Source organism: Thunnus albacares, chromosome 3 (genome assembly GCF_914725855.1).
Source record: "Thunnus albacares chromosome 3, fThuAlb1.1, whole genome shotgun sequence".
In the NCBI taxonomy this organism is placed as follows: domain Eukaryota; kingdom Metazoa; phylum Chordata; class Actinopteri; order Scombriformes; family Scombridae; genus Thunnus; species Thunnus albacares.
In genome coordinates this window covers 1,318,600-1,339,636 of record NC_058108.1, presented here as the reverse complement: position 1 = coordinate 1,339,636, position 21,037 = coordinate 1,318,600, and the positions used below count along the sequence as shown (strand labels likewise).

At 41.3% G+C, this 21,037-nt stretch overlaps 1 protein-coding gene across 1 annotated transcript; it reads left to right on the top strand.

Moving 5' to 3' along the window:
* Nucleotides 1-13,009: 13,009 nt before the first annotated feature.
* On the top strand, nucleotides 13,010-17,504 carry s1pr5b (sphingosine-1-phosphate receptor 5b). Its single transcript, XM_044345664.1, has 2 exons — nucleotides 13,010-13,132; nucleotides 14,603-17,504. The coding sequence occupies exon 2, from the start codon at nucleotides 14,852-14,854 to the stop codon at nucleotides 16,079-16,081; it is 1,230 nt and encodes a 409-aa protein (XP_044201599.1). The 5' UTR covers nucleotides 13,010-13,132; nucleotides 14,603-14,851; the 3' UTR covers nucleotides 16,082-17,504.
* The last annotated feature ends 3,533 nt before the right edge of the window (nucleotides 17,505-21,037 follow it).

The window sequence follows — 21,037 nt, the reverse complement described above, 5'->3', positions numbered from 1 at the left end:
GTAGTTTTAATGCTGCTAATCAGATTTCACTGCACAAACAATGGAATTTTTTTGGCACAAACAAATGTTGAAGAAATCACCTCAGGACATGTATGTGAGACAAGAGTATAACGATTACCAAGAAAGCATCCATCTAACATTAAAGAAAATCAGATTTATGGAAGAGTCTCCCTTGATCAGTTCTGAATCATGCAGCGCTGTTTACATCCTTCCACCACAAACATGAAGTAATCACAGTTTCCCAGAATCAAAAACATAATAACAAAATCACTGAGGTGTTATCATTTGGACAGCTCGTAAGACATCATTACTCCTGAGGATTTTGGCAACGAAAGGATGTCTGATTAAATGCAGCTCAATTGGCTCCGAGCTGGTAAAAACAGAGCTCCTTTTAGGGTATTTAAAATCACCAGGGATGATTCTCATCCTTCTCTTGTGACAGAAAACACATCTCCTCATCTCCCCTGTTGTATCCTGTGAGGTTTTTCTTTACTGCCACAGAGAGAGAACATCTGGAGCCAGTCACTCCACCGCTGGCTCGTGAGTGCAGCCCCTAATGGAACATGTGAATGTGCTATAAGATCCGGCTTGAACAGCTGCTATTAGCTCAATTACATATTTGGCTGGAGAGCGCCAACGTGCTAACTCTGCACGCATTCTCGTTTAATTGTGTAAATTGATGTTAATGTAGCACTTAAGAGCCAAGGCAGCGGGTCACAGAGGAAAACAAGTAAAAAAAAAAAAAAAAAATCTGACACTGAGCCTCAAAGCTTTGAAGAAAGGTTTAAAAGGGGTGGGTGGTGCACTGGTGAGGGAATGAGGGTAATGTAAAGAATGAAAACAAGCTCTCAGGAATCACCATTAAGAGCTAAAGGTCAGAGTTGACAGATAATGTTGCTGAAGTTTGTTTCCTGAGAATATTTTGGTTTTTTGGGGCCTATGACTCTACCTGTCCAGTTGGCCTGGGGCTAAGTTACTGCTACACACACACACACACACTCAGAAAAACATACCCAAACATATGCAAATACTCGTAAGTAGGCCAAAGGTATCACAGAGAACCTCGCCTCCAAAACTTCCCGCAGACTTGAAAGGTCACCCACGGTGAAGCACATATCTTCATAAACCAGTTAAGAGTCATCGGAAAATCACATCTGCAATTAGGGAGTGCTTGTCAGAGAACCAAAATAAACAAATAATCCCAATTGGAAAACTATACAAACATGGCCTGGAGATTTAATCTCCTTTGTTCACTTAATCAGTCTTCCATGTCTTGTTGGCATGTATACCTAGAAAGAGTAATGGTAGTTATTAATAGGAAGTAACAGCCTATGAATGAGCTTGTTTTGAGATCGTGTTTAAATGAAATTGACATTCTCTTAATCCTTATTGGCACAATGCAACATTTAAATTGAGAGAGGCAAGTACGATGATAACATTTGATGACTGTGTTGCTGATTACTTGTTTTGCTCTGTGTAGCATAGATACCCTGAAAGAGTTGTCCAGAAATAGGCATGAAATTGTCAGCTGTCCTGGAGGAGACGGAGTTTGGGAAGTAGGCTGGAGGGAGATTTCGTGACCATCTGTATTCTGTTTCCATTGGACTCATCCAAATATTGCCAGCCAACACAATTTCTCCATTGAACTGAATAGAGAAGAGCTAATCATGGAAAAGTAATGTCTTAAAAATCTTTTCCCTTCTTATTCAGAATGCAATTGTGAGACGATTAAGTGTATTTCCTTTCATGTGTTGTCATCAGGCTTCAGTTACTAACTGCATGCATATATTCCATATTGACTTTGACCTATTTTCCGTTCATATTCTCTGCTGATGGCAACACTAACCCATCTGAATTCCTTTGTCATCCGTGTCTGAAAAGGCATCGAAGAATTCTGGGCTACAAGAGGTAGACTATGTGATGGTTTATAGAGCAGACGGAGAGTATAGGCTAAGGGCCTGAGTAAAGGGGTATGCCTGAACAAACTAGTTTGTATAACGTATGTATGAACACGTCGAAAGGCATTAGTGATAGCTTTTCCTCCACTTTCAAAGGCGCGGTTAAAAAACATGCCTTCATATGAGCAGTGAGGTGCAATGACCTTTCAAACGGGGATAACAGCGCACACTTTTGCACTCTTTTTTACACATGAAAAGTGACTGAAGTAGTCATGTGTAGAGTGAGAAATAAAGGAAGTTTAAGAGGAAAGTCTGCTTTCTTACCTCCGCACACTATTGTTGCTGGAAGTGGGCATGCTTGTGGTATAGTAGGTTTCCAAAAGTTACAGAAAAGAAGACTGCTAAAGGAAGTCTGAGTGTTGATGCTGGCATGTCAAGCAGCCGATTCACAGGTTTAAAGAATTAGCAAATTGGTGAAAAGGTGCAAGTGATCCGGTGGATGGAAATAGCCAGAGCAAAGTAAGAAAAGCGTTCAGGAAAAAAGAAAGAGGGGGAGTCGAGGAATCTGAGGGAGAAAGTGGGAGCAGGGCCCGGGTGAGAACGGAAGTGTTGAATAGTAAATAAACAACCCCCCCCTCCTGATGAAGCACGAGCCCTCCAGCTGAGTTCACATGCTCATACTGAGCACCATATATTACATGTACCACATATTTCCTCATTCAACTGCATCCCAGTCCATTCTCCTCCTCTAAATGCTCTGGTTGAGTGTTTCCCTCAGCTGGTAGCCATAAAGAACATGTACCCTGCCTGTTGGAGAACATGTACTGTAAATACAGATTTGAACCCTCTGATTTATTGTCGTTCACCAAACCCAACGGACTTACAGTGGACTTAAGCGACTGCTCTGTACAGTGTGTTTTTGTGAGGCGATTAAACACACCACGCTAAAAGATGCACTGCAGCTGACGCTCAACATGTCAGTGTGGCGAGGGGATTTTTATGTTTTCCTGTATAAACACGAGCACAGATGTGCAAGAGCAGACATTTCACTTTTAAGCCCTAGTTGGAGAGTAAAAGCCAGAAGAAAGGGATATTCTGTAGAGATTGAGAAAAATGTTTATGTTAGAGAAGAAGAAAAGACACCAAATGAATGTGAGGAATTATGGAGGATCTTTTGCTCTCCAGTCTAAACAAGCTTGAAATAAGAGTGCCATTTCTCTTCGGGCACTGGCATATTCCTGGCCATACACCGAGAGAGGCACTTTCCGTGTTTTCATTAAAGCTGCTTTATGTGTGCAGCAACTGGCTAATGTTAAAATCTGTATATCATCGTCTTTGTTGGTGTTGGTGGTTTTATCTCCGTCCAGCTGTCTCTTCCTCCATTTTCCTCTCTTCTTCAAAGTGACTTTCTTTTTATTTGTCCCTGGCTACTCTTCCATCTTCCTTCTTCTACTCTTCTACTCCTCTAAACTGTTCCTGACATCCTACCTTTCAGAGAGAGGGGGGGAAAGGTCCCAGATGACAAGTCCCAGTGGGAATGTCAGAGGCTCATCAGGAAGCTTGTGAAATCCATCGCCAATGGCTCCTTCTCCAGCCTCTGCACCACATGTAAAAATACCACTGCCTCTGTCAGTCCCTCTCAATCCTAACATTTAAACACGGAAGACCTCGCAAATGCAGACCCAGCACAATGTCTACAGTGTTAGCGAACAATAAAATGGTTTATAGCAGCTAACAAAGACACTAGCTGCCCTTTCACCAAACCTCAGCAGTTATGGTGAGCCATTACATGGCCTATAGGGACTCATTTGGGATCAGTGTGCTGCCCAGTCGCTCATATAATTGTGCTTCCGTAAACAACAAGGCCTATCAGTCACTGGGAAAACTAAAATACCCTCCCTCCTGAAAAGCACCCAAACAAAACACCAAAATAAGACACGGAGCTGGAACTCACATTGACCTGCTGATCTCTGCAGTCCCACAGTGCTGATTGGCACTGACACACAACTATGCATAGACTTACCATGACATTGTTGTGGGATTTCAACTATTTGTTCCCAATATTTGCTTTGAAAGTCAATTGACCTAATTTCAAAATGATGATGATGAGATGAAGCCGGTTTCGGTTTAAGGTCACACACAATCTGTATCTGCTTCCTCCAACACATCACTGAAGCTACATAACGATAATGTTGATTAAAATTTCCTTACAGAAGATGGAAAATGAACGACGCCTTTGTGTCATTTTATACACATTCTCCTGTAATTCACTCTGGCATATTTGATATCTTTGGAAACTTTGGCATCTGGATTTGAATTTACAAGTTCTGCAGGTTTGAGCAAATCTCATGACAGACCTGCCAATGGCTTTGTGGGACTGACAAGTAATCTCCTCAGTGCCCAGATGTTCAGTTAAGGCTAACAAGCCCCAGTACGATTGCTTGATTTGAAACCCCTCTGCTGAGTTGACTTGACAACTCGGCTTGCAACTGCACGTCGCTGACAAACAAACAACTGAAGGAATCTGTGATGACAAAAAAGTAAGTAGTGGTGGGTCACAATCAAATGAAAACTGTTTAATCAGACGTCATGATTGAAAACATGAGAAACTGACTGATTTTCAACAGAGGGATGTTTGACTGGGGATTTTGTGACTCTGGAGGTTTCTTCTGTCCCTTCTGGCTGTCAGCTGAGTCTATTTCTGATCTACTGAAGCATGAAGGCAAAGAGAGGGGTTGCTTGATAAATGAGGAGAAACATTGCTCTGGAAGAATTTACCCCACTCCCCAGAGAGAGAGTGTGTGCATGTGTACATGCCTATACATGTAAGTGTGTTGGCCGATGTAATTATTCTGCTGCTGCGACTGCTCAAGGTGGAAGTGAGGAAACACTTCTCATCAAGAACACTTTTCAAATAGAATTAAAATCCCCTTCACTTTTCTTTCGCTTTTTTTGCTGTGGAGCAAATAAGCTGAAGAGGCCAGCTGGTTTGTATCTACATGTGTGTACAGTCTGGCTGATGTACTCATGATACCCCATTTACTGAAACCTGCACTGAACTTGCACCACCGCACATTTAAACAGGACCCAGCTGCTGGTGTGCTTGTGACCTGACATCTAATTGCTTGCAATGGAACAAGCAGCTTGGAAATGTGGTTTCTGGAAGAGGGGAGGGAGGGAGGTGGCGGGGGCAGTGGTGGTGGGTTGGGGGGGGGGGGGTAAAGAGATGGATGACTGACACATAGACGTGGAGGCTCAGAAACCGAGGAAGACATTAAGTTTCTGCATTTGAATTTCTCTGAACCGCGCTTAATTGGTTGCAGAGCCTGAATGACATCAGAGCGTTGACTTCCACTAATGGGCTTGCTGAAAGAGTGTTCAAGAGTGTTCAAAAACAAAATAGGCTATCAGAGCTCATACGTGAAGTTTTACACACAATCCATAGTGTTTTAGAATCCAGTTGTCTGTATAATAAATTAGTCTCCATAATGAGTTCTTTGAATGAGAATTTCTCTTTCACCCTTGCTGCTTATCTTAATCTGTTCTTATCTCATGCATTCATTGGCGAGGCAGCAGTGTAAGATGTGACAGATATTTCAGGCACAGTAAGAGGATGAAATACCTGCCGCCGCTCTGATAAAACCTCCCATTTTAAAACTGAACGAGCCAGTTTGAATGGGAGAGCAGCCAAAATGATTTATGGATAACAACACATCAAATGGTAGAACGCCAAATGTGTTAACACGGCTCAGATCTGAGACACATGTTCAGCTTATTGCTAAATTCTGAATGCTTTGATTCCTCCAAGTAAGTTTATGTGTTCAATAAAGTATTTACACTTTAACACGTTGTGTTAATTGTGTAATAAGATCAAACAGGGAATCTACCCGTCAGCACTCAGTAACTCACTTCTCTGTATGTATGTATGTATCCAGGTTGACCTTGTGAGACATTCAAAGCACTATTATAACTGTTTGTCCTTTTGAAGGACTAGTTTGACATCTTGGGAGACATTCACTTTCACCAAGCAGCAACTACCACAAGTTGAGGCTAAAGCCAATGCGGAAGTATCTTTAAGTGCAATGCCGGTGACGACCGCTAGATGCTGCCTCCAAAAAGTTCCCGTCTCCCGTTGACTCCCATTCAAAATGCATCAACAGCTAGAGATACTAAGTCAATCATGTCTTTCAGTGAGTCATTATGGTCTCAACTGCTAAATTCAGGCCCTCTAACAAGTGTACTGGTGGTCATTTTGGAAATTATTGTTCCGTTAACAAGATGTAGAGATGTATAGTAGCTTTAAGCTTTTTTAGCTCCAGAATTTGAAAGGTGACACTCCGCACTTCTTATTTGGAAGGTCCTGGCTCCAAACAGAAAAGATGGTGTCAACCATAAACTACAACTCAACTTCAAACTGACTCCAATGCAAACCAACGGATGACATCACACCTCGCTACGTCTATCTTTATATATAGTCTATGGTTGTAACTGTTTCTTAGCAACCAGCAACCGGACATGATAAAACCCCTGCTTCCACTCTTAGTAGCTACTTGGTGCACAAACATGAGAATAGCATCGATCATCTCATCTAACTCTCAGCAAGAGTGGGGATCAATGCATGCCTAAATGTCAAAATGGAAAACTATTCCTTTAAGTGTCATCTGTTTGATCTGGCACCAGTTAACCTTGCGCAAACTTTCTCTTTTACACTCATGACCACAATGAAATGACTGGACCACCAGTGGGAAAGATTCTTTGAACAATTAATGGAGCCAACGTCACTTGGTTTGGTTTGAGGACGATGCAAGGGGCTAATTGCTCAGCTGAGGTCAGCGTTTTTATTTTTTTTTTTTGTTTGAGTGGTATGCTCTGTAAGAATAAACACTGGAAGGAATAAAAAAGGGGGAAACCAGACTTCATTTCAAATCACTCTCAGTCACGCTAACCTTACCCTGGTTGACTGAGCTGGTACTCTGCCCATTTTGCCTGAGCCTTTCTCTTAATAAAACACCTTCTGAATAGAGACATATAGAGAGAGAGTTAGTGAGAAAGAAAGTGACGAGAGGTCAAACATGGAAAATGAGAAGAGAGACAAAAAAAAAGGAAAGAAACAGAAAGGAAAAACAGAAAAAAAAAAGGGTTTCAAGCCCGAGCTTGTCTTGTGCCTTTCTCCTCACTCTCACCTTATCAGCGTCTTGGCTGCACGTTTTTACAAATTATGCCGGGATGCAGAGAGGGGCCAATACTGGGAGATCTGGCATCCATTTACATTCTCACTGGTTTGTGCCTCTCCTGCTCCCCTTTTTTTTTTTTTTCTTCAAGAAAAGAGAGCAAGATGGAATTTCAAGGGGCCAAAAAAGAAACAGCACGAATCATTCAAGCAACAAAATCCCTGAGTGAGCGTCCCACAGGGATCCGTATGGCTGCCGTGCGGTTGTAATGTCTTTGTCCGCCCATCTTCTCTGATTACCATCATGTCTCTAGAGATCCATGAGGGCAGAACTCGTGTGTTGCAAGGATGTGTATGAATGTATTGGCAAGTGTGTGGTAGACACTGCAATTCATTTGATATCATACAAAAAGAGCAAATTTTTCTATCCTTTGCCACAAAAACTGGCGGCAGTATTTTTTTATTACTTTGATATATATCTCTATTGACATCATAGAAACTGCTATGTGTTTACTTAACTTTAAGTTCCATTTTGGGGGGTTAATGTTGAGTGCATCTTTTTTTAGATGAAGTTAAAGCTACGAAGGTGTCGCTGAACCAACAGGAAATGATCTCCCAGCTCATTGTTTTGGTTTTACAGTTCATAGCTTTACTGTTTACCGCCAGTGCTGTCATAGTTTTGTTTCCAACCACAACATGCAGTTTACTTATCTAGTCTACTAGTATTTTCATTTAATGCTTCTTTATACTTCCACTCCACTACATTTCAGAGGGAAACATTGTACTTTCTCCTCCACTACATTTATTTGACAGCTTTAGTTTCTTTTCAGATGAAGATCTGACGCACACGTTTGACAACTTTTCACATGATTTCATCTCAATAAATGTTTAAATGACCCAATATTTCAACAGAAATAAGATAAGATAAGAAAAATTCCAAAAACTGAAAACAGATTTGTGTATCAGAACTTTGTTTTTTCTTCTTTCCTCTCCCATTAATCATCTCACGACCCCTCAGATTTATCTGCTGACCCCCTGGAAGGGCTTGAACCCTAGGTTGGGAACCACTGGACTAAACTAGCTAACTGTATATAAAGTAGTGTAAACTAGCTCCACCTCCAGCAGCTACAACAGTAACATGCTGCTCTAACACTGATGCTTCACTATTAATAATCTAATGATGTCATATATAATAATATATCAGTCAGAGGGACCAAACCACTACTTTTACTGCAATACTTTAACTACATCAAGCTCATAATACTTATGTACTTTTACTGCAATACTTTAACTACATCAAGCTCATAATACTTATGTACTTTTACTGCAATACTTTAACTACATCAAGCTCATAATACTTATGTACTTTTACTGCAATACTTTAACTACATCAAGCTCATAATACTTATGTACTTTTACTGCAATACTTTAACTACATCAAGCTCATAATACTTATGTACTTTTACTGCAATACTTTAACTACATTTTGCTGCTGATACTTTTACTGCAGTAGGATTTTTCATGCAGGACTTTTACTTGTAATGGATTATTTTCACACTGCTGTATTGGTACTTAACTTAAGTAAAGGATCTGAGTACTTCTTATTTTAGGGTTAAAACTGTTAGTAGTTCAAGTTTGGGTTTGGATTGAAGGTTAAGCATGTACTGATGAAGTTAACGATTTAGTTCAGGGCGGAACAGTTGCATCAAAGTCAATTATTATCTTTTCATGTAGAGATGTGTGTACACATTCAGCAGTAAAAGTGTGTATATGCAAAATCTCTAACTGACAAACGTTCAGATGTACGCACAAATGCCCTCAGGGACCCAAGCGTCGATTGGCGCTGTGTGTTAATTCTGACATGGCAGGAAAAACATGAACACACATCATCTTTAGGATTGAGTGAGATGGTTGCAGCTCTGTGGAGCCGAGAGGGGTGTCAGTATCACACTCTAAACCAAGAAAGTTCTCAAATCTGGATCTCATTATTCCTGTAGTCTGCCAGTGCTGGAGTGAACACATCCAGCCTGCAGCCACATTCACCCAACAAAGCTTCGGCACTGAAACGCAGCCAAGCCAAGAGAAATAGACCAGATCACCAATAGATGACCTGAACCACCCCTGCAACAGAGGATGGAAACCACTGCATGAAAACTGCAGATGGGTTCAGATGTCTGCCGTCTGCACGCTGTGAAAAAACACACAGAAAACAGATGTGTATACAGTACACACACACACACACACACACACACACACACACACACACACACACATATACACACATGCATGGATAGACACACACACATACTGTAAGGGTCACCAGTTTCTCTTCATTTAAGGTGTTATCTGCAGTTATCTCTGTAATTGGAGCAATAGGGGGTCATTTACTGCGAGAAAGAAGCTTAATTGCGATGACTCATTGCTCCTCGCTGCATCTCCCAGCAACCGCTCAAATGTCGCCTGTACCCCTTTCCCACAACCCGTCCCTCCCTCCCTCCCTCCCTCCCTCCCTGACTTTTCCTCTGAAGTCATTCCTCAACTCATCCCGTCCCTCTGAAGCCACTGTGCCCTGCGAGCACTTCAAAAGAACAAGGATGCTCATAAATTGCCTTTGAGTCCCAAAGCCGTGGCAAGTCGGCTGGAAAATCCAAACAAACAACACACTGATGAGTGGTTTGGACTGTCTTAGGTCATGCAGTGCAACCCCGAGCCCATCGAGTGATCGGATCCTGGAAAGTAAACATCATGCTTTAGTGAGACTATATGGAAATATGGAGAGGGGAGATGTGTGTGTGACAGAGGGAAAAGGACAGAAACGAGTAAGAGATGCAATTGCAAGCAGTGAGGAATGTTTTCTTATCGTCACAGACTGGTCTGGCAAGTCTGCTTTTGGAGACTTATCAGTGGTTTGGGACTGAGAATTGAGTGGTGATGGATTGCAGGAGGGGTAATGGTGCGATAGCCTTAGAAAGACCCTAGCCTGAAGTGCTTAGGTGATGAGGAAGAGGACTGGAGAGAATTTGGCAGGCAAAGACCATTTAGATGGTGTTTTAAAGCCCAATATACCATACTCATATCTTTGCCTCTTAGTGAATCTAAATACTTTTGAGTGTCCAACAGGCAAAAGCTGAAGCTGTGAAATAATGTCTGGGAGGTTCATGCACAGGCCAGAATACACTTTCAGAAAGTGAAATAAATACTACTATGACATAAGAGTAATGTTTCTAACTCTCAATCTGTTGGTGGTCTTGACTTCTCAGAGTTTCCAGTGGCAGTGTAAACCTACTCTTGACAACCATGACTCTCCGCACAGGCTGAAGAATATCGAGGGTGTAAAAATATAACCACTACAGTTGAAATTCGCTGTTAACACAGAAAGCTTAAAAAAAGTCATCATAACATAATTTCCGGGGTAGAATCAAACCAGCTGTGGTGGACCAAAAATAAACCCCTCAAGCACCACAAACAGGTACCGTTGGTCACATAACTGGTCTGTCAAGGTCAACATTACCTCCACACCCAAGAAGAGCTGGCTCAGCTGAGAACAGTCCACATCACAGCGGTGTGTGTGGCCAAAAATATACGTTACAAATACCAGAGGGGAAATTCATGGGCAGTGTATTTCCAGTGTTGATGTACAGAAAGTGGAGCATGTAAAAGACACAGACAATATGATGAAAATGAGACAGGAAAAGTGTGATAAAGATAGGAATGAATCAGAAACGGGATACAGACAAGACTGCATAGTGCACCAAATGATCAAGATAAAGAGAAGAAAGAAGCCAGTGTTTCCTTCCTGTGCAGGGTTGTGTGTTCCGTGGTCTGTTAGACTACTCATCCCCAGCGTCAGGCCACTGTTTCTCTCTGAGGCTTAGATGTGAGGTTTCTGCATTGACCCCCACCTGACAGGATATTACTCTTTAATGATCTCCTGATAGGGTTCCCTGCCTAAACACAGCGGTGCAGACAGCAGCGAGTGTGGGCGAAACATATAACATTTAGACATCAAACATAAGCAGCAGAGAACGTTCACCCACCAACTTGAAATCTTTCACTAACCCTCTCAAACTGATACTGACACTTATTGAATACAATAGTACATCGCAGCAAGCAATAATTTTGAAACACACAGCCCTCTGGTTTCCCAGTGACGCAAATAAGCCGTAGTCGTCCTTTGAGATGGGAGAAGTTCATGTTTTTATTTCCGCCAACGACTTGGACTGACCTCATTTCAGCTGCTGTTTTATTACAATACAAAGCTCTGAGCACGCTCGGCTTTTTGTATAAGTTGGCTCTACGTTTTGTGACTGTTTTTATCTTTTGATTCACTGATGTGTGTCAGCGTGTCAACAGTCACACTTAGCTGAGCTTGAAAAGCAGGCCCTCGACCCCGTCAGACGTGAACTCATAATTTTGATGACGAACATGTGTGAGAGAGAGAGTGAAATATAGAAAAGGTATGAAAACAGAGAAAGAAAGAGTGAAGGAGAAATATATGCTTGTGGATTGTTCACCCCCAGATACAAACATATACAAAGGAAGACAAAGGATTCTTCAGTTAAACCAGGTAATCCCACAACAAACAGGTTTATCTAAGGTAAGCCTCTGCTGGAATAATCAGACACAGTAGTGTTTCGTATAGGAGGAGCAACCGGATAAAGAGCAGGATTTCCAACTGTCAAAGCACTGTGGGTAAGGAACGTCTCTTGAATGAATTACCTCCTGCATACTGCAGTAATGGAGGTATTACAACAGATGCAATATCACAGCTGTTTGTGTGTTCCTGTAGCGCACAATAGGTTTATCATGTGTGCAGAGTATAGTTTGGTTGCACAAGACAGCATTTACATCACGGCAAGCGATTACTTGCAACAAATCAATAAAAGTGTTATTTTAGGCTTATATATCGTCGCTCTCACCTCTCCCCTGCTTTGTTTTTTTGCTGATAAACCTTCTGCAGGCCCTGCAGGGGAGGTTTCACAGGTGAGACACTGAAGCATGTCAAAGCATGCTGAAATGTCACTCACAGGCTCTGGGAACTGGGATACCGTCATTACAGCATAAACCATGCGAATTAAATTCACTTCACTTCCTTGGCCGTGTAAGTAGAGGTTGCAGAATTGATAATCGTGGGAGTAATAAATCTAAACTGAAGAAACACAAAAGCTTTAGTGTCTACATTTCACTTGGCACAGGGAGAATTGTTACTGAGCTGCCTCTTTTCAAAACTGGTTCTCCCAGCAAAATAGCAACAATTTTACAGCCTTTTTATTTCTTTGGAAAGTTGGAAAGTGGTGTTTAATTAGAACGCATGAACTCCTGAATGGTAAAGGCACTTTTTCATACTTAAAGTGTTTTATATATTGTTCTCAGAGCATTTTATGGTGTTGGAAGCTTATTTTGCAGTCTTGCCAATGTTGCACATGTCAGTAAGATTCTTGTTTCCACAACTGGTGACATTGGCAACATCTGTTTATCAAAAGGACTGTGTGTGCCACGAGGATCTTCTTTGTGGTATTCTGCATATAGACCTCACACATTATAGGGAACATCTGAAAAGAGCGTGTGAGCAAAGTTTTCTTTGGCTGCTATCGTGTCATCATTTCAAACAGAAGAGAGGAGACTTGATGATGATATCAGGGAGACATTAGTTTGACATGAGCCTGTCGGTCAATGAAGTAACGCAAACTTTGAAATGTAAAGAAGTCTCACAGCTACGACTGTTGTGGCAGAGTAATCAGAACCACTCAATGCACTGATGGACATAATGTTATTATCACTGCAGCTTCTTCTCACCTGTCAGTCTTTAAGTTTTTTAACTTTAGTGTCCTGTATCTATGTGTGTGCATGCAGAGAGAGAGAGAGAGAGCAGAGAGAGAGAGAGCATAGACAGAGAGGGAGTTTGTGTTAAGACCAACCCCTTTAGCTGTAGCATGTTTCAACTAAGGTCTTACTGCACTCGCTCTGCCCTGTCAGTTTGACTATTAGTCACTTGGTAGTTGGATTCTCCCCTCTGAAAAGCAGATGAAGAAGCGGATAAAGGCAACGCTGAAACAATTTCAAGGTATTTTCTTTGTGATTCCTCTGATGTAATAAGTGATGCTTTTACTGGAAAAATCTGTTTTAAGATATTGTTGATATGGTTGCATTTGTGTTGTGTGTATAGAGGACAGAATGACTGCATTTAGAGTTTTAAGAGTGTTTGTGATTTGGTTAATATGAATGCTTTAATGTTTAAAACAGCTTGTATTGGAAAGAAAGACTGCTAAAACTTTGGAAGTAAATTTAATCTGATTTAGAAGATTGTAAAGTACAAAGAGCATTACGGGGTAGAAAAGTCACAAGGAGAAGAAACTTGACGATGGATTTTCTTTCTTTAAATGCAAAGAAAAACACAATTTTTTTGGAAGAAAAATCGTTATTTTAAGCAAAAATGCTGCTGCATGAAAATATAACATACTTTTTTCACAATCAGATCTCTTCATGAACAATCTGAAAGTGGGATATCCGTATTGATTCATGATCTCCATTCATATTTTACTTTGCTGGTGTAGATTCAGTCTCTACTGTGGAGGGACTTCACACTTTAGCTTCAACTGCTTGTGCCAAAATGGCCAAGTTACATTAATTTCCCAAATTCTTGGCAACAGATATAACGGGCTAAATTCTTCAGTCCATTTGTTAATGTTAACATATGACTCAAGAAGCGAGAATAACATTCCCTCACACAACTGAAACTCAAAGGAATGCAACTCTAATCACCCTTGATTGTTTCAATAAAACAGAGTCAGCAAAGATTATGGGACCGCAACCTTTAGCTTATGCATGATTATGGTTTGTAAATGCTGTTTCTGTCTTTTACGTTGAAGGTTTATGTTTAAAGCACAGTTGCATGTGCGGGGTTACTTCAAACACACCTCACCTACACTGTGAAAATGGAACTGTGATGCTGGAGGGGAAAAGCAGCTGCATGTGTGTCAAATTAAGTGCACATGTTGAGATGGTTCTTGTCTAACGACCTTACAATGACCGACATACACTTTAAACACATCTTAGAGAGACTAAATGTTTGTTTGACAGTCCTTCTGGCCTTTAGTATCACATTCTGCTCCGTGATACAAGCAGCAATAATTACTCATCTGTTTTAACAGATGTCAGGATGCCGTAACATATCATCCCACTCAAATATCACAAGAGAGTGTATGCAGTCAACTAAACCACCAAACATTTGGTTTATTGCATATGTCTTTCCATTTACGGTACTACCATCCCACACTTTGCTTCTCTGTGGTATTATGATTCATGATTTGTTTTAACTCGTTGTATTTTTTGTCGCTAAATGCACAAAACACCAGTATAATATAGCACTGAAGATGTATGAATGTCCACTTTGTCAGTATATCTGCACTTTTAAGAGTTTTAACAGTTTATGTTTGATGTTTTCAAGTGATTCATGAAAGGTCAGGGTCTCAACTGTGGTTCAGCATTCTTCCTATCACTCATTTTTTCATGGTCTTTTTCCCTCTTTTTGCAGGGTCTGAACCTTCTAATCAGGACAAACAGAGCTCAAGAGCACCGTCCTCTGGTGAAACAGAAATCACCAAGGGATTCTGTTGGATTATATTGTATCAACCTCACATAATCCCTCCATGTACTGAAGGACCTCAGACATTTTTTTGTAGTTGAACAAATTCCTCTCAGCTCTTACTGCCAAAAGTATGTCAACAAAAATGACTTTGTAGCCACTGACTGCAAGCAGAATACAAGAAAAGCAACATCAAGCATGGAGGCCTCAAGTTCTGCTCATGTAGGGAGTCACCCCACTACACCCATACCCCCTTTCTCCCCTACTCCCTCCTCTCATGGCTACCTGCAGTTCTTCTGGGAGTACCAGGACAACTCTGTCATTGTGGAGCATTACAACCACACGGGCAAGCTGCAGGGAGATCGCTACCGTGAAGGTCTCAAACCTGAGGGCATTGCGTTCCTGGTGGTGTGTCTCCTCATCGTCCTGGAGAACGCTGTGGTTCTCCTTGCCATTTGGAGGAACAAGAAGTTCCACCTGCCCATGTATTACCTCCTGGGAAACCTGACTCTGTCTGACCTACTGGCTGGGATTGCCTACATGGCAAACATCATCATGTCCGGACCTTATACTTTAAAACTGACGCCGTTGCTATGGTTCCTCAGGGAGGGAGGGGTCTTCATCACCCTGGCTGCCTCTGTCATTAGTCTGCTGGCCATTGCAATCGAACGTCATGTTACTATGGTGACAATGAGGCCATACCATGGGGCAAAGCGGGGAAGGATGTTGGCACTGATCGGTGCAAGTTGGGCCCTTGCAGGGTTTTTGGGGGTCCTACCAATCCTGGGATGGAACTGCATCCACAGACTGAACCAGTGTTCAACAGTTCTCCCACTTTATGCCAAGAGCTACATCCTCTGCTGCGTATCTGTGTTCAGTGCAGTGCTCCTTGCCATCGTGGTCCTTTATGCCAGGGTTTTCCGCATTGTCCGCAGCAACACGCAGCGTCAGCGGATGGGCCTGTCAGGCAGCATGAGAAAGGGCTTAGCGAGGAAGTCACAGAAGTACATCGCCCTCCTCAAGACAGTCACCATTGTGTTGGGTGTCTTCATTGCATGCTGGCTGCCCCTCTTCCTCCTCCTCCTCTTGGATTTTTTCTTCCCCACTCGCAGCTGCCGCTTGCTCTACAAGGCTGATTATTTCCTTGGAGTCGCCATGGTCAACTCACTCCTCAACCCCATCATCTATACTCTGACCAGCAAGGACATGAGGAGAGCCATTCTGAGGCTGCTCTGTCGGCCGTGTCTCATGACTAGAGATGGTCAGGTGAAGAAGATTGGGATGCCATTCCTGGAGTGTAGTTTCAGTAAAACCGAGGTGGCCTCCCAGAAGTTAGAAGGGGGACTAGAGACTACGATCTCCTCTGGGAACGTTATCACCACCCCATCTCCCATTAAGGCCCTCTATCCCAAACTCTTCAAGCCTTAAGAACATAGACTCTCTGATTGAGTTGAAGTATATGAACGGGTGTCCCACTAAACAGAGGACATGTAGCACACCTTTGATAAAAAGGAACCATTTCTGGTTGTCTCGAATTTGGAGTAAAGCCAGAAACAGACGGTTTATGAAATATGGAGGCATCTAACACACATCTGCACCATAAGTGGTGCAGTTATGGCAACATAACCATATCAATGAATATGGAACAAAAGGCTATGAGGAAGCCACTCGAATGTGAAAAAGCAACGTTTGTATGTGTAGATGTAGCCTTTCCTTAACTAATTTGCACTGAAAAACCATTGTGAATGGAGAAGCAGCCTTGGACTTTTTTTTCCTGTGGTTCTGTAGTTTGTATCAAAGTCTGGAAGGATGAACCCAAAGACTCTTGTGACTGAAAATGACTTGCTGGGTTCATTTCTTTTCCTTTTTTTTCTCATTCAAGTGCCTTAAATACAGCGCAACTATTTCCAATATGTGCATTTTGTAATCTGTCCATCTGCAAACACCTGGATTTTGCTGGTTCGAAGGCCCAAGGTGCGCTAGATTTGCTATGATAAAATTGCATAGAGCACCCGACACTATCTGCGTACGTGATGCAGACGAGACCTACGGGGAGGTTACAGGAAAGAGAAGAGTGGTTCTTATGCTTTTTGCTCTGAAGAATGCTGTGGCATATATGTGGGAGGGAGGGAACCACAAAACCAAAATCCCCCGGTTTTGAAATGACAGACATTGGTTATCTGATACCAAATTGAGAGTTGTTGGGGTTGGTGTCCAATTCTTCAGATGACATTCTAGCATCTACAGAAAAGCTGTCACAGCAAAAAACAACATGCTGTTGTTTCCCTTATGTCATGACATCGTTAGACTGACAACAAATCAGCTGCAATTACATCACTTGTAAGTATAAGCCCAATAAATTATTGTTTTAAAGATTATATTTCTTGCAAATAAAGTTGCAGATGTTATTAATCACTATCATCCAGCTGCATCAGGAGTTTTAAAGACAAGAATGTGCCTGCACTTGTAAGCTAAATCATGTGGAATCAGGGAAAATTCATCCCAGTGCAATTATTACAATACTTCCTGTCACTATCCATCATGTTAACAGAACATATCTGGTTGTAGTTTGAGGTACTGAATATGTCATTTTTCTTTTTATGAATGAGTTTTATGTCAGATTTTTTTCAAATGTTTTTTTTTAATGCAGTCTTTCAGGACTTTGATTGACAAATGAGGCAGTGTGTGTTTTTTTTGTACTGTAATTCATGTAGTGAACTTTGTATTTTTGTATTTCTAAAGACTTTTCATAACATCTGTATTGTAAATTATATCTATTTTGTAACAGCAAACGACTAGCAAACTTTACCTTTCTTTTCATAAAAGAAATAAAATGTTTTCTTGAATGTTTCTAAGGAGTTTATTTCCACTGTATGTCTGAAACTGTACATTGACATAAGTCAGTATGTATTTCTCTTTGTGTAGCAGAGATTGTATGAATGGAGGAACCGGTTTTTTGAAGAAGCGCAACAGGAAATCAGCCCCCTTGTCTCACATCTGGTAATGGCATTGGCCTACATACTGTGCTTCTCTACAAGCTCTGCATGTGTCAGGACAGCTAAAGCACCATACAATGCACCTTTTATTCAAAGACCGAACACTCAATTTTTCTTTTTCCTTCTTCTGTCAACCTGTGGGTGAGATTGGCCTTCACCACACTCTGACCTGCTGTCCACGCTTGTCATGGCTGAAACAGAGAGAGATCTGCAGCTGGCTTTAATGTTGCTCTATCGTAGCTGTACATATTTTAAAAAGGACAAAGTCAGCAGACTGTTAATCCAACTTTGTTAAAGTTGCCCAGTACTGAAAGAGACATAACTCTACTATGGGGCACGGTTCAGGGGAAATATTGTAAGGGTTTTATTTAGTGTTTTGGCTTGTAGATTTAAGAAAAACTGCTTTGTGATTTGATTTATATGAATGTAACAAATTCCAAGATTGGAAAATGTGAAATGAATGAATTATTTTGCAACCATGAAAGGTGGGAGATTGCCAGAGCTCATAGGACATCTTTCAAATCTAAAACTTGAAACATTACCAACCCCCACTGAATGTATCTTACCTGTAGCAGAAAGCAATCGTTTAGTTTGTGCAAACTTTTACATGCAGTAATCTATTCAGGGAAATGGAACTTTTCACACCTCTCATATAACCATCCATTCGCTGCAAGAATGCTACCAAACAGGCAGCCTTGTAAAGTGTATAGCTGTTTCACTTTTGATTTAACCCTCAGTGAGCCGAATACATACTTATGTACAATAAATGGCACCACATGGCACTGGGATACCTTTAATATCATTTACAGGTGTTTCTCCAGATGTTGGCTGTGTGCCTGTTGACAGAGGTCAACAAGGGAGGGAATCTTTCCTCTCCCCCAGTTTCCTTCCTTCTGTTGAAATTATACAACAAACTGGACTGGTGGAAGTCATAAGTCATAAAGTCATGTGTCCCGATCACTACTGCCAGCCCCAACAGACTTGCATTAAAGATGTAGAGAGTAGTAACTTTTACAATAGAAAAAATGGTGTATTATATTAGAGAATAATCACAAAACTGATCCTAGAGCAGTACACACGTGCAGCATTAACTTCAGATACATGAGCAGCAGACAGACAGCATGACACTTGTCTAGGAATATCCATTTGGAGCCCCGAGGCTAAGCCACCTAATTCATCTGACTGGAACTATTCACACAGTTAGGACAGAGGCTCAGACACAGCTGCAGAGTCATAAATGAAGGCTGATTCAAGGCTTGTCACATCATATCAAGGATTTTTCATGGCTGTTGATGCTTCAACATCAATTTCATTAAGCCCGAGGGAGTGGAGATTTTAATCTTAGCATTAATTAATTGTTGAATCATCTGTGAATCCTGGTTACGTGGCAATGCTTTGGTGAACAATGCTTTCAATATTTTTGAACTGTGTAATTACCGGTAGTTCATGATGATTTTAACTTGTTTGCACTTGCTCCCAGTTAAATACCGCATTTGTTTTAAAGTACTTCTCCTTGTTAACAAATCTCTTCATGGCTTGGCGCCCCCTGCCTATCCAATCTCCATCCCTATGTTCCTCTGATGTACATCTACTCTCCAGTCCCCCCTCCAGGCTCCGCACTGTGGGCGACAGGGCCTTCAGTGTGGCTGGCCCCTAAACTCTGGGTCTGCGTCATCTGTTGCTTCTTTTAAATCACAACTGAAATCTCACCTGTTTAGATTGGCCTTTCCTGCTGCTTTGTAATGTGTATTCTTCTATCTGTATATATATTTCATTGTTGTTGCTGTTGTTTTATCTCATTATGTATTTGATATTGGTATTGGATTTGTAAAATGTCTTTGGGTGTCTTGAAATGCGCTTATAAATAAAATGTATTATTATCATTATTGTTCGACAACACGTAATATATTTTTGAGCAGGATCTTTGCATCTGCAACCTCACAGCTGTCCTTTGCTGCCACCTTGTGGATGTAAGCTAGACTAGAGATTACAGTATTCATACTGTATTGTATTGACCTGACTTATCCAAGAGGAAGAAAAACTTACTGCACCAGCATCTGCCTTGAGTATATTTCTGTCAGGCAGCTGTACTGTAGGAGACATTCACAAGCATGGGATTTTTTTAGGGAAGGAAACAAGAAAGGTGACGTACACATATAAATGAGGAAGCGATTGTGGGTATGAGGACATTTTACCCTGTGCCTAATTCTCTTAAGCAACACATATGTTTTTGATTAAACATCATTAACGATAGCCTTTATATTAAGTAATGTACCTCCACAATGTCAAAATGAACTGCTTTTTAGTGATTTTAGTGAATTTGCATTGCACAATTTCTGCTTCTGATTTACTTTTACTTTTCTTATTAGAATATCCTTCTCAACTTGTTACTAAGTGTTCTCAAATGTTTTCATGTCAAGAACCCCTTGACCTCTTGGGTCTCTTAAATCGTTGGTTAAATCATCCATAAGAAATCTAGGTGTTACTATAGACCAGGCTCTGACTCTGGATCAATATGTCAAGTGTCTGATTCGCTCTTGTTTTTTCCAGCTGAGAAACATTGCAAAGCTGAGGCCCACAAGCAGATATGAAAATGTTAATTCATGCTTTTATATCGCCCCGTCTTGACTACTGTAACTCCCTTTTCACCTGCCTCAGCAAAACATCCCTGGATTGTTTACAAGTGGTCCAAAATGCTGCTGCTAAACTCTTGACCAGGTCCTCCAAAAAGTCTCACGTGACACCGATTCTGATTGCTCCTCACTGACTCCCCATCAAATTCAGAATCCAATTCAAAGTTCTTGTGATCACTTATAGAGCTCTGCATGGTCAGGCACCTGTATACATTAGAGATCTACTGCAGCCCTGTGTCACCAGCAGGTCTCTAAGGTCTTCTGATCAGGGTTTGCTGGTTGTTCCTAAAACAAGGCTTAAAACTGTGCTTTTGAGGTTGTGGCTCCTAAACATTGGAACTCTCTCCCTTTAAATTTAAGATCTGTGGACACTTGCTTTATCTCCTCCATGAAGCACTTTGTCACATCTCTGCTCTTGAAAGGTGCTATATAAATAAAGTTTCTTACTTTCTCACTAAACTGACACAAATTAGACCACAGACCCCCATCTGATAAGATTTTTTTTGCTTTTAGATGTTTTATTACAGAAAGTGTATGAAACCCATGAGTAAAAGTCATACATTCTGTCATTGTGTTACTTATGGACGGAATTATGGTGAAAATAAATTATTCCCCCTTTTTGCTGGGGACCCCGGGAACCCCTTCAAAGACCCCCTGGGGGTCCCCGTACCCCAGTTTGAGAACCTCTGCATTATTTGATTGACGTAAAGCTTCAGTTTCTGGCAGCCTGCCAACAGTTGGCCTTGCTTTTTCCT

Coding starts and splice junctions, on each gene's coding strand:
- s1pr5b (XM_044345664.1), top strand. CDS start 14,852: ATGGAGGCCTCAAGTTCTGCTCATGTAGGGAGTCACCCCACTACACCC.